The 12795-nt window shown below is 43.1% G+C and overlaps 1 protein-coding gene across 2 annotated transcripts in view; it reads left to right on the forward strand.

Moving 5' to 3' along the window:
* ALDH8A1 (aldehyde dehydrogenase 8 family member A1) overlaps positions 1–4103 on the forward strand; it is a 35001-nt gene extending 30898 nt beyond the window's left edge. For both annotated transcript variants that reach the window (XM_004701981.2, XM_004701983.2), the window contains one exon: positions 2794–4103. In XM_004701981.2, the coding sequence (XP_004702038.1) occupies positions 2794–3246 (453 nt within the window). In that variant the 3' untranslated portion in view covers positions 3247–4103. The remainder of the gene's footprint in view (positions 1–2793) is intronic.
* Positions 4104–12795: the final 8692 nt, after the last annotated feature.

Consider the following 12795-nt stretch of genomic DNA (forward strand, 5'->3'; position numbering starts at 1 on the left):
AAATAGACTGTGATCGAGTTGATCCTGATTCAAAGCAATCCTATAGGATAGGGTAGCATTGCCCCTGTGGGTTTCTGAGACTTGACCTCTTTACAGCAGGGGAAAGCCTCATCTTTCTACTGTGGGACAGCTCGTGGTTTGAACCAAGCCCGGTGCCTAGCCCACTGCACCAACAGGGTCAAAAGCCAAAGCCCTAACCAAAACAAACTCACCATCATTGAGTCTATTCTGATTCAAGGTTAACCCTTGAGGGCAGGGTCAAACTGCCCTTGTGAGTTTCCAAGACTATAACTCTTTCCACAAACCAAGCTCACTGCCCCCAAGTCAATGCTGACTCGTAGCTACTCTACAGGACAGGGGAGAACTGCCCCTGGGGGTTTCTGACTAACTCTTTACAGGAGTCGAAAGCGTCCTCGTTCTCCCTCAGAGCATGGTGGTTCTCAACTGCTGCCCTTGCGCTTAGCAGCCCCGTGCATGGCCACTGTGCCATGAGGATATAAATCTGTACAAAATGTCCCATTTCTTAAAAGTCTTTGATTTTATGGCTGACCAAATTCTACATAGAGAAGGGAGATTAATAATAGAATAATGCTATTTTTTAAAAAAACCATGGAAAATATACATACAGCTCTACAATGACTATTGATCTGCAGTAAAGTGTTTATTAATCAACACTGGGGCAGAATGCTCTTACCGATACAGATCCCAAATATCATTTCAAAATTTATCCTTCTTTTGATTCACTGCTTGACCATTTGTTGTTCTCCACTTCTATTTTCAGGGCTAGTTTTTCACCTGTCCTCTATTGATCGTTTCCCTCTGGAGTAGAATAGTGTACCATTGTGACTTCCCCAACATTTCCAGATGGAAAGATAGGATCATAAGCTGTCATTTCTACAACTGTTATTAATAAACTTCTGTTTTCTCTCTGAGGTGCTGGGTTGACTTACTACTTATTTCCCATTGTCGTTTACTCTCTGACCTAGAAGTGTTTTCGAGGCGTAATCAGTCATGGACTAGCGAGGAGAAATGATCTGTTCTGCAAACTAAGCTACCGATGAGCGCCCTGGCCTTTAATGAAGCCTTACATACACTGGCTTCCCACTTTCTGCAGTCGTTGCATCCCTGGAGTGAGAGGACATTCTTCTGCATTGTGTCTCCATGTTCTACTGGAGTGTGTGTCCCACCTGTACTCTTTCATCATATTGTGAACCTGGGGACACATTAACCCTCCCCAAGGCTCCGCTGCGGTTGTGTGCTGTTCAGCGAGTGCATTGTGGGCTGGACAGTGGGTCCCAAAGTCTTTCTCTTATGGAGATCCTGGTGGGTTTGAACCACTGGCCTTTCAGTTCACAGCTGTCCGTTTAACCACAGTGCCACCAGGGCTCTGTGAGGCTCAATTAGGGAATAACAGGACCCAGCTATCCTAGCTTCATTGCCACATTAAAATTCAGGACACTGGGTGGTTATTAAGAACAGAAATGTGTTGACTCTTGGGTCAGAAAGCTGCAAGTTCAAACCAATGTTGGTGTGTTAGTCCGAGTTGACTAGAGAAACAAATTCATAGGCACTTGTATGTGTATAAGAAAGAGCTTTATATAAAGAGTAATTGTGTATTAAGAAAACATCCCAGCCCAGTCCAGATCAAGTCCATAAGTTTGATATTAGCCCATATATCTGATACCAGTCTGTAAATTCCTCTTCAGACGCATGCAACACATGCAATGATGCAGAATGCAGGAAGATTACAGGCCACTGGGTGGAAAGTCTTGTGGATCCAGTGGTGGTGGAAGCGTCTCAGTGCTGGTGTGGGTCTCCATGTTGCTCCTCCAGCTCCAGGGCTCTGGCTCTATCAGTGTAGCTCCATGTGGCTTGTCAACAGAAATATCTTGCAAGGAGTGTGGGTCTGGCCTCCAGTGAGCTATTTATCTCTGTAGCACCTCCAAATGAGATCATCAATCAAGCTGTGACCTGATTAACAGGCTAAACTCCTCCCCTTCACTCTTAATATTCTCAAGTTGACACCAGATTATATAACTACCACAGTTGGCCAGGCCATGCTCCCCCTGGAAAGCTTGAGAGAAGAAGGTTTTTGTCTCCTGGTTTTTGGCCATCCCAAGCATGCATTTGCTTCCTGCAGATTCGCATTACTGTTATTCCTCTGCCTGTCTATACCTCTCCTCTCTCCTAAGACTCCACTCTCATAGGATTAGAATACACACTACTCTTGTATGGCCCCATGCTGGCTAATAACATCTTTAAAACCTCCTTTCCAAACAAGGTCATGTTCACAGCGACAGGGCATCGAACTTCCTCATGTTTATCGGCAGACACAACCCAATCCATCTCAGTACTTAACAGCATTTTGAGAGTTAAGCGAAGTGATGTACGAAAAACATTTCTTAGAGAGCCCGGCATTAAAAATGTCAATATGTAAGAGGTCCAAATCCCCCTAGAATAGTTTGGCCTTCTCAGGCGCTGAGCCTAAAGATGGTTGATTATGGATTCTAAGAAACCACCCCATATACTTCTCTCTTCCAAAAATGCACTGCATTGAATCAAGTCTAACTCATAGCAAACCCATAGGACAGGGTAGAACTGGCTCCTGTTGTTTTCTGACATAGTAACTCTGTACGGGATTAAAACGACTTCTTTTTTCTGCCATGGAGTAGCTGGTGGTTTTGAATTGCTGAGCTTGTGGTTAGAAGCTCAGTGCATTACCCACTATGTTTTACTGGTGTGTATGAAACATGCATGGTAAGATGTTGCTAATTATACTTGTTCCTTGCCCAGGTCAGAAGTTACGTCCAGAAAGCTTGTGCGGAAGGGGCCCAAATTCTGTGCGGTGAAGGAGTGGATAAGATGAGCCTCCCATCCAGAAATCAAACTGGCTACTTTATGCTTCCCACGGTGATAACAGATATCAAGGACGAGTCCAGCTGCATGAAGGAAGAGATATTTGGCCCAGTGACGTGTGTTGTCCCCTTTGATAGCGAAGAGGAAGTGATTAAAAGGGCCAACAACGTGAAATATGGCCTGGCAGCTACCGTGTGGTCCAGCAATGTGGGGCGCGTCCACCGGGTGGCCAAGAAGCTGCAGTGTGGTTTGGTCTGGACCAACTGCTGGCTCATCCGCGAGCTGAACCTTCCTTTCGGAGGGATGAAGAGTTCTGGGATAGGCAGAGAAGGGGCCAAAGACTCTTACGATTTCTTCACTGAAATCAAAACCATCACGGTGAAACACTGATTCTGGCCGAGCTGTGATGGCTCATGCCTGGCAGAAGAGAGTTAGTTGTCTGTCCAATTTTGGTGAATGGAAATGGTGGGAATCCATCCTAGCCTGGAAGGCAATGTCTAGTTCCGCCTCCGTACTTACTACTGGCAAGCCCCGGTCAAGAGAGGCTTGCCAGCATTAGTATGGAATCCGTGTAGAGAAGACTTCTGAGTAAAAAGTCAATCCATCTTCAGTCTCCTCCCAAGCTGTTTTTTAATTTTTAATTTTAATTTTAATTTAAAATTTAATTTTAATTTTCAGCGGTTTTTAATTTTCCATCATTTTAATTAAGTCTCTGGAAATTTGGATTCGTTTTCAGATACCAGTAAGTGAATAAAAAAAAAATAACCACCAGAGAGAAACAAGGCACTCTAATTTCCTACCTTGGGAGCTTGCGCAGAGCATCTCGCTGTACAGCAGACACTGTCATGGTTAATTGATCATTGACTGAATCTTGTTACACGAGGGAGGTGAATGTTGACGATCAACAAGTCATTGGGTTTGTCTCAGAAGGCCTTCATGGAAGGCCCAGCTAACTTCATCTGTACAAGAACAGTGAAAAATAAAGTGGTCACACTTTCCATGGAAACTGGTAAGAAGAAGAAAGAGTTTGATCTGTTTCTAGCGCTAAGTCAGATCAATTGCAATTCTTAGTGTATGTGATTTTTGAGACTGTAGTTTACTAATCCTAAAAAAATGTAATCAGTGTCAAATACTACTAGCCTGGCATACACCTTCTTCCTGAATCGCCCTTTATTCCTCCTCCTAACCCCTATCCTCTCAGAAGTGTGAACTTTACACTCAGTAATAAAGATGCATCCTACACGGTTTTCCTGACTCCCGTAATGCTCAGAAGAGAAAATGGAAGTCTACCAGGATGAAGTAACAGATTCAAGATCTCACATTCGTAGGTTGTAGATGGGGGATTTGAACCCATGGCTCTCAGGCTCCGTAGCTCTAACCAGTCCAGATGTGTGCTCCAGAAGCGCTCTGGTCCTTGTGGTTTCTGGAACACTTCATATTGTCCGCAAGCTTTGCCAGTCTTCTCTCTTCTTCTCAGCTCCCCTTGTTGTGGGTGAGGGGACCTTCCACACTGGGGACAACAACCCAGGAACTCCTGCAGTCCGTCTACTCACCCGGACGGGAGCCAGCTGACTCTCCAGCCAGACAGCAACTGTTGAAGGTCAAGGCCACATGTCTCTCCTCTGAAATTTCAATTCACAGTACAGTGCTTGGCACAGAGAGGCGCTCAAAATGAGTTCTGGGAATGGAATGAGATTTCCCTGCTGCTCTGGGAGTATTTGTTGCATTGTGTGTGCACGTACATGCTTGCATGTGTGAGCGTGTGTGTGTGTGTGTGTGTGTAGGAGCAGTAAGCTTTATAATACTTTCTGATATGTGCCAACTTGTTCACAAATACTGAAGAAAATATGCCACTTTGAGGTCAAGTGATCGTTTCAGGCTATCCCTGCTACCTAGCTTTTTTCTCCCTTTTTCCTTTCCTCCCCTTCCTCCTTCCACTGTAGAGATCATGTGAGCTTGATCAACTTAGTACTCAGACCAGGGCCAATTCTGGATATAAGCAGCACCAGCCTCAAGGAATCTGCCTCTTAACTCTTGTTACTGGTCTGGCCCAAGCTCATGTTTATTCCTGAGGTTCGAGCTGTATCTTGATTGGAAGTCTGTCCGTGGGATCTCCTTGCTCCCTACACCTGACTGACCCACCTCCTACTGCACTTACTTTCTGCCTGCCACACTCTTCTCACTACTCCTGCGAGCTAGCGCTGCTCCTGCCATTTCTTGTCCTGCTTCTGGATCCTGTCCTACGGAAGGGCCTGCTGCCCACAGACAGGCATTCTGCTTGCCACTCGCCGGCCTCTATGTCTTTGTGGATCTCTGGACACTCCTCCTGGGCTCACAAGGCAATCTTATGAATAGATATTTGACGAAATGCTTTTCTCCTCACTAGAACATCGTCCCAGTTCTCAGTCATTAAATCCATTGGGATTCTCATCCTAGCACTCCCAGCTGGGCCCTTTCTGATGGGAAAGAATTCCAGTTCATACAAGGGAGCTGGATGTTGTTCTAGGACCGTCCTCCTGCCAGCAAGCATGTGCTGCCTCGGCTCCCCGCAAGAGCCCACGCTCACATTCCAGTCTGATGTGGATTGAAGTGTGTCCTCAAAAAATGTTCTGGAATCTAACTCCTATACCTGGAGATGTAGCCCTCTTTGGAAATAAGGCTTTCTTTATACTAGGGTCAGTGCTAAACCTAATCACCCCTGACTTATAAAAAGGGCAGATTAAACACAGAGATGGGCACAGACACGACACTATGCTATGGGAGCATTGTCGACAAGTCAAGGAACCACGGAACCTCTGGTGCTCCTGCAAGGAGACATTAGGCAGGGTTGAGGACCTGATACATTTCTCTTCACCTCCAGAACTGTGAGAAAATACTTTTTTGCTCATTAAAGCCATCCAGGTGTGTGGTTTTTGTTACAGCAGCAGGAAGAAACTAAGACAGGGTCGATGTCTGCCTTCCTTAGGCTCTTACCCCAGTGATGTGAACGTGACTACGGGCTGCCACAGCCCGTTCAAGGCTATACTCAGAACTGATGTTGAAGAAAGTTGAGGAGGGTGTTCACAGGGTCTCAGGTATACTTATTTATAGTCTTTCTATGTAAGTTAGCTGTTGGGCACATGGATGCTTGAACTGTTATTTCGTAAGTCTGAGATATTTACATACCCAGAACAGGCACATAGATCATATTGAAGGACAGCCTGGAGGGTTCACAGGACAGCCTGAAGCCTGGATTCTGGCAGAACTCCAGGAGGTTCCAATCTGGGAGGTCTCACACATGGGGAACAGCAGGGACAGGGGACAGGGACAGGCACGGTTGAAGATAAGTGTTAGCTGAGTCAACAGGGACTCCAGCTAAATTGCACATTCAAATTCAGTAGATCTGGGGTTGGACCAGAGATTGAAGTTAGAGTACCAAGTGAGACTTGTGAAATCTACTGCTCGGTATGTTTTCCTCGGGTCCTGGGAGAAATTGGCTTCCGCATTTTCTCCCTATTTGAGATGAAGGTTGAGGCTGTCAGATAAGTGTTTGACTGCTAACCCCGAGATCTGGAGTTCAAACACGCCTGCTGCTTGTTGGAGGGAAAGATGAGGCTATCTGCCTCCATAAAGATTTAAGCCTCAGAAATCCTATAGGGTTGCTGGGAGTTGGAATTGACACACTGGTTGGTAGAGACAAAAGGGAGTTTCTGGGCGGTGGTGGTGTTGGTAGGTGCCTTCCAGTCGGCTCCGACCCACAGCGACCCTTGACACAACAGAGTGAAACACTGCCCGGTCCTGCAGCTTCCTCAGAATTGTTCCTATGCTGGAGGCCTTCCAAAAGTAATGATTGGTTCCCTGAAATAAATGTAATAAGTCAATTAAGAATGGAATCTTCCATCAGTGTGAATGAAGACTGTACTAGTTACCTTGAAGATAAAGTCAATGGCATAGCTCCGACGATAAAGGATGGCAGAAAGGAAAAACATAAAAAGCTGAGATGGGTCTAGAAAGTCAGTCATATTTAATTAGTCCAGAAGGATACAACAACAACAACAAGAGGAACATCTTCATTTAGAAAATAAAAGATCATTTCCCTGACCTGAGAGATGACTTTTAAGATGAAAACAACTCCCCATGTGTCAAGCTAGATGAATGAGGCTTGCAACCACATGCATTCTGGTGAAATTTTCAGATGGTTAGTAGAATGCTTTCCGTGAGAGAAAGCAGGGTATATACACAGGAATAAACATGATATATTGCTACACTCTCTACTAGTAATCTGGGTGCTAGAAGACAGTGGGGTAAGACTCTACAGTGCTTAAGTAAATTGATTTTGAAGCTAAAATGTTATAGCCAACTAAGCTGTTAATCAAGCATGAAGGCAAAATAAGGCATTTGATGACTCACAATGTGTATCCATGACCTGTCCTTTGTGGTATTACTCGGGGGTGTAATGTAGCAATAGGAAAGATGAACCCCCAAAACAGCAGGATTACCTGACAAATGAAAGACATTTCAAATTGTCAGCTGTGTGTGGAACAGGCCTGGAAAGCAATTTGCCCACATTAGACTAGGGCAGACAGGAGGGGGTGCTTGAAGAATGCTTTAAAGGAGAAAGTGAAATAAAAATTAGCTATTCAGTAATCTGGAGGATCTTGGGTAGGGAACAAAGTATGCAAAAGGTCTATGCCCATTCTATCCTTTAGAATGGAAAAGGAAAGGCAATTCAACACCGCATAAGCTTAAACTATATTTAGATGTCATGATCAAATATGAAGCAGACAGCAATGTGATTTGGCTTGGGATAATGAAAGGGTCTACATAAAGGGAATTGATTTTCCATGATTCTTTGAATGGATATTTTTGGTAACATAAAATTACGTTTCCATTTTTCTGGGCCAATTCATACCATTTGATTCTGCAATTCACTGCAAATAGATATATTATCTCTCTCCCTCTTTCTCGATTGGATTCTTCAGCTAAGGCAGCAGATGATTTATTGTGTACATGTACTCCGTCAGGATTGAAAACAAAATGGAGTGACAGAGGTCCAGGAAACAGGACCCAGGGACTGCTGCAGGCCTAGCAAGGTGCATCTCCCCGAGTTCCTCACCGACAGATGGTGACGGGAGTTCTAGATCCATTGAGAGGAGAGTTAGACCAGGCATGGGGGACCTTTATTCCCACCAAGGGACATGTGGATATTTATGACATCATTTGTGGGTCATACTGGTCGAACATTTAACGAACTGGGCCTGCTTCTCTTTAGTGAGGCCTGTGGTGTGAGCTGGTACTGATGCTTTTGTAGGGGACTGGACTTTCCCCGCCCCTGATCTAGACATAGCAAGTGGTCAACCCCTTGTTGCTGTGTCCCTGCCACTGGCACCCCAAATTCCTGCTCCTAGTGGTCTCCCTAGCACCCCCACTCGTGGTTTGCTTGGACACAGCCCTTGTCTTTCTTTCTTTTTTTTTTTGCATTTCATCCTCAAGGTCTTTTAGAAGGACAACCAAGTATTCCTCCAAGTTCTGATGACACCATGACCATTTTCTCCCCCCTGTGCTGGCCCTGTCTCAACATAGCCGCAGGTGTACTCCTTTCTCTCTTGGTGCCCCTGGAGGTTCCTAGCAAGATGACACTAGGCCAAAGGAGTGCTCTGGACAAGTTTAATAAGATACATGTCTCTGCTGTAGTTTCAAGTCAAGCTGTAGACAAAATGCAGAAAACTGATTTCAAGTTCTAGAACAGCGTGGAAAGATTCCAGCCAGGACCAGGATTGTAATCAGCAGAGAAGCTGAGTGGAGCAAAGGACGGGAGCTGAGGCTAATGGCCGTGCACCATTCTCCTCATCTTATGGAACAGAGAATCTGTGGACGCGATCTGAATTTGATGAATCATAATATTACTTGAAGTTAGACATTAAAGCACCAAGACCTTAAAATTCTAATGTAATTAATAAAAATTGGAAGGTAAATGGCAAATGGGAAACAGATGCATATATTATGTGAAGTTGATTAGACCAGAAATAGAGAGACACATGTTAACTTTGATGATCTATCAGAACTAGCACCAGTCACCGGCTGCTGTTGATAGATTCTTTTGTTTCAATGTTTTAAAATGATGTTGTATTTATGGTGAAGCTTTACATAGAAGTTTAGGTTACCATTCAATAATTTCTACAAAAATCGTACAGCATAATCATTTCACCGACATACAATTCCCATGCCATACATTTCAGTGGTTCCATCATGTGCACCATAGTTGTGCCTCCGTCACCACAATCAATGCCAGGGCATTTTTTCTTCCTTGTCCTCCTTGTTTTTAGCTCCCCATTTCCCACCAGCCTCCCCTGTGTGTCTATTAATCCAGTTCTTGTCTCTCTAAATGTCCCTCATCTGGGTTTCATACACAGGAAATCATACAAAATTAAGAGAGCATACAAAGGACCCAACATTGACACAATGAAACAAAGAAAAAAATTCAATAGAAAACAATGCAGAAAATACAAAACTGGACCGATTATACATTGGATCAGGAGGGAGAGCACTGACAAGGCATCACATTCTGATTGGACTACCACTGCAGTCATCACCCTGCAAGGCACTGCTCTGTCTATAGCAAGGCCGTTCTCATCTCTGGTCCATAGTCAGAGGGGGTTGATCAGAGGTTTCAGCTGCAGGGGAGACCCTGAAAATGGGTTTAGGCTTTCACTGTCATCCATTTTTCAGCCTTCTGCAAACTGGGTGATCAGAATGTAAACTTTAATACCATTCCCTCCTCCGAGTTTGGACTTTATTATTTACAATTTTGGGGTCATGCATGCTGATGTGCTTCTTCTGGGTGGATTTAGCCGATGTCTCACTTAGATGGCTGCTTGTTTTAAGACAAACCTTTAGGGCCCCAGACACTATTCTTTCTGATCATCTGGCATCTTCTGGCTTCTTCACCACACTTTGCTACAGCACCCCAGTCTTCGCTGATCTCTTCAAGTGGGTTAGTTGTTGAGCAGGGCCTTGCTATAATAGTCATGGTTCTTAGATTGGGGCTATGATTAAGTGCGAGCTCAAAGTCCATTCATACATCTTTGGTTTATATATGTTCCTGGTTCACTTTAAAGGTAACATCATTATTTGTTAAGGACATTATAAATGATTCCCATGGGGGCACATAGTAGTTATATTGATAGTAGCACTAATTTAGCCATTGGTATAGAATTTAAAACATTGTCAAGAAAAAGAATGTATATATGTAGAGGACTGTTTTTAAGACCAAAATACATGGATTATTGTTTATTTATACAGATTAACCACTTAAGTGATTGGATTCTTTATTTACAAGGTTGGAGACAAGGCAATGCTCATTCACAAAGGCAGAACTTGGCTACACATGTCAGAAACAGGGAAAGAGAATATGGAAATAGCACATATATAGTCGTCTTGAGTTGCAACTTACGTGAAGCTCTCAAGGAAAGAATTTTGAACCAAAGTCTATACATTGACATTCCTGACATGCGTGACCATTCCTGAGTTCTAGCCTGGTGGTTCCGTTTCCATGAATTAGTTGCCTGGCTCCTTTATATTCTCATTGTGCTGTGAAGTCATTTTTGACTTTTGGTCTCATATAGATGATTTTAGCTTTTTAAGGAGCTTAGTATTCACAGGTGATGAATTTTATTTTGTGAGTTATTCGGTTATTTAGCTAAATAACAGCAAGAGACAAGCATCATGTTATAATTTGCCAAATTTCTTTCTAAAACACCCACGAGTACACTAACAACAAAGGTAGAAAATAGCAAAGGGAAATGCCCAAATGTAGGGACTTTCTAGGAATTGAAGAATCAAGTCAAATGTTCACCTCATTCTGGGTGTCTCTCCCCCATCCTTGTGTGGCACACTGGGGATCCATGGACTTACGCCATAGTGTTTTGTTTTTACATTATTCCCTTACTGAGTGTATTTTCTTAGTGCTCTATTTACCTTTATTTGTGAAAATTCTATCACTTGCACAGAGTAATTCCTAGACTAAGCCTCCGTTTTCTTTTTCTCCCCACCCCCTCACTTTTCTCATATTTTCTCATCTACCACCGCTCTCGTTAGCTTTTTGTTTTACTCTCTGATTTCACCAGGGTATTGTGATTGAGCTAATCTTTGCAATTTTATTTGAAGAAAACATACTTAGAAATTTCATGGACTCGTTCTATAGTTTTTCCTTTTAAAATAGCTTTATTGGCATATCATTCACTTATCATACAATGTAATGGTTTAATTTAATACAATACATTTATATGAAGGAGAGTTGTGTAATCATCACTACAATCAATTTCAGAACCTTTTTGTCTTTCTTGCACTCATTGCTGTTAGCTCCCATTTACTCCCAACGTCCCCTGCCATGTTTCTTTCTTAAGACCCACCTACCCTGGGTGTCAGATGCAGAGAATCATCAAAACACACACAATAAACAAAGACAAAAAATCAGCAACAATGACTAAACAAAACAGAGGAAAACCTCAGTTGAGAAGAAAGAAGAAAATATAAAAAACAACTTTAACATGGGTCAAAAAGGGAGATCAAATGGTAAGATGTTACCTTCTGACTTAACTACCTCATCCATAATTGACTTCACAATGTTCTCTGGTAGCAAAGCTATTCCTATTCCTGGTCAATGGTCAGAGGTGGGGCATGGGAGACTAAGTCCAAGTAGAGATGCAAATCCATTTTGGGTTTCCAGTCTCATCTATAGCTTTCTGCAAACTGGGCACTCAAAATTTAAGCTCTAATAGTGTTTCCTCCTCTGGTCTTGGCTTTTATTATTTATGGTGCTTGGATCTCACACAGGCTGGCAAGCTTCTTCAATGTAGAGTTAGCTTGAGCCTCACTTAGATGGCTGCTTGTTTAAGATCTCAGATGTCGTTCTTTCTGATAGCCAGGCACCATCTGATTTCTTTACCATAATTTGCTAAGGCACGCGTGTCTTCAGGGATCTCTTCATGGGCATAGGTATTGAGGATGGCATGTCATAAGAACTAATTATTCTTAGGTTAAGACTATGATTACGTGTGAGCCCCAAATCCAATCATATATCTATGGTTTGTATATGTCGCTGGTTCACTTTAGCGACAGCATTATATACATCTCTATTTTATAATAGAGAATATTATAAATCATCTCCATAGGGTATAAGGTAATTCTATTAGTGATATCATTAATTTAGCCAAATAGTATAGTATTTAAAACACTGTTGAGAAAAGAAAAGTATAGGCCAGTTTTTCAGACCGCACTATATGAATTGCTGACTTGTATAGATTAAAAGCTTACTTGACTGGACATTATTTACCATGAGGGCTGCAAACAATAAGGCTTGGGGATCAGGCGAAGCTCTCAGTGATACTCATTCACAAAGGCAGAGCCATGCCTGCCAGACTAACACGTGCCCTAAGCAAGTGAAGAGTACATAAGTGCTAGTCCCGGACCACCATTCACTGGACACCCTTAAAGCCAGAGATCCGAGCCAAAGGCCATTGACCACTCATCCTATAAACTTGGGATGGCATCTGCTTCTTTTTACACTAGGATGTTTCAGCCCTAAGTCCAAGGGACTATGTCCGTTCCTTAGATCTGTTATGTATAAGTTTAAAGTCAAGCCTACTTTGCTTAGTAGGGTTTCTAAATCAGATCCTTCTAGTGTGGCTTATGAAGGATGGCGAACCCTTAGAAAGGACAAAGTCTAAAGTCCCAGTTACCTACAACACATTGCCTGAATCACAAAAGGATGGATAGAAACTAGGTCAAAAGTGTCCAATTAGGAACAGGATACCTGGCATATTCTCCCCTTTGGTTTCTACTTAGATTTTGTTAAGATTTTTTTCCCAGATGGCAGGTTTCCCTGACTGTTAGTGGTAGGTTTACCCATCAACAGAAGTATAATCACCCTCTTTGAGAGATGCATGCCCCCCCTCCACG

Source organism: Echinops telfairi, unplaced genomic scaffold (assembly GCF_000313985.2).
Source record: "Echinops telfairi isolate 266 unplaced genomic scaffold, ASM31398v2 ScPeMD7_3533;HRSCAF=4204_0, whole genome shotgun sequence".
In the NCBI taxonomy this organism is placed as follows: domain Eukaryota; kingdom Metazoa; phylum Chordata; class Mammalia; order Afrosoricida; family Tenrecidae; genus Echinops; species Echinops telfairi.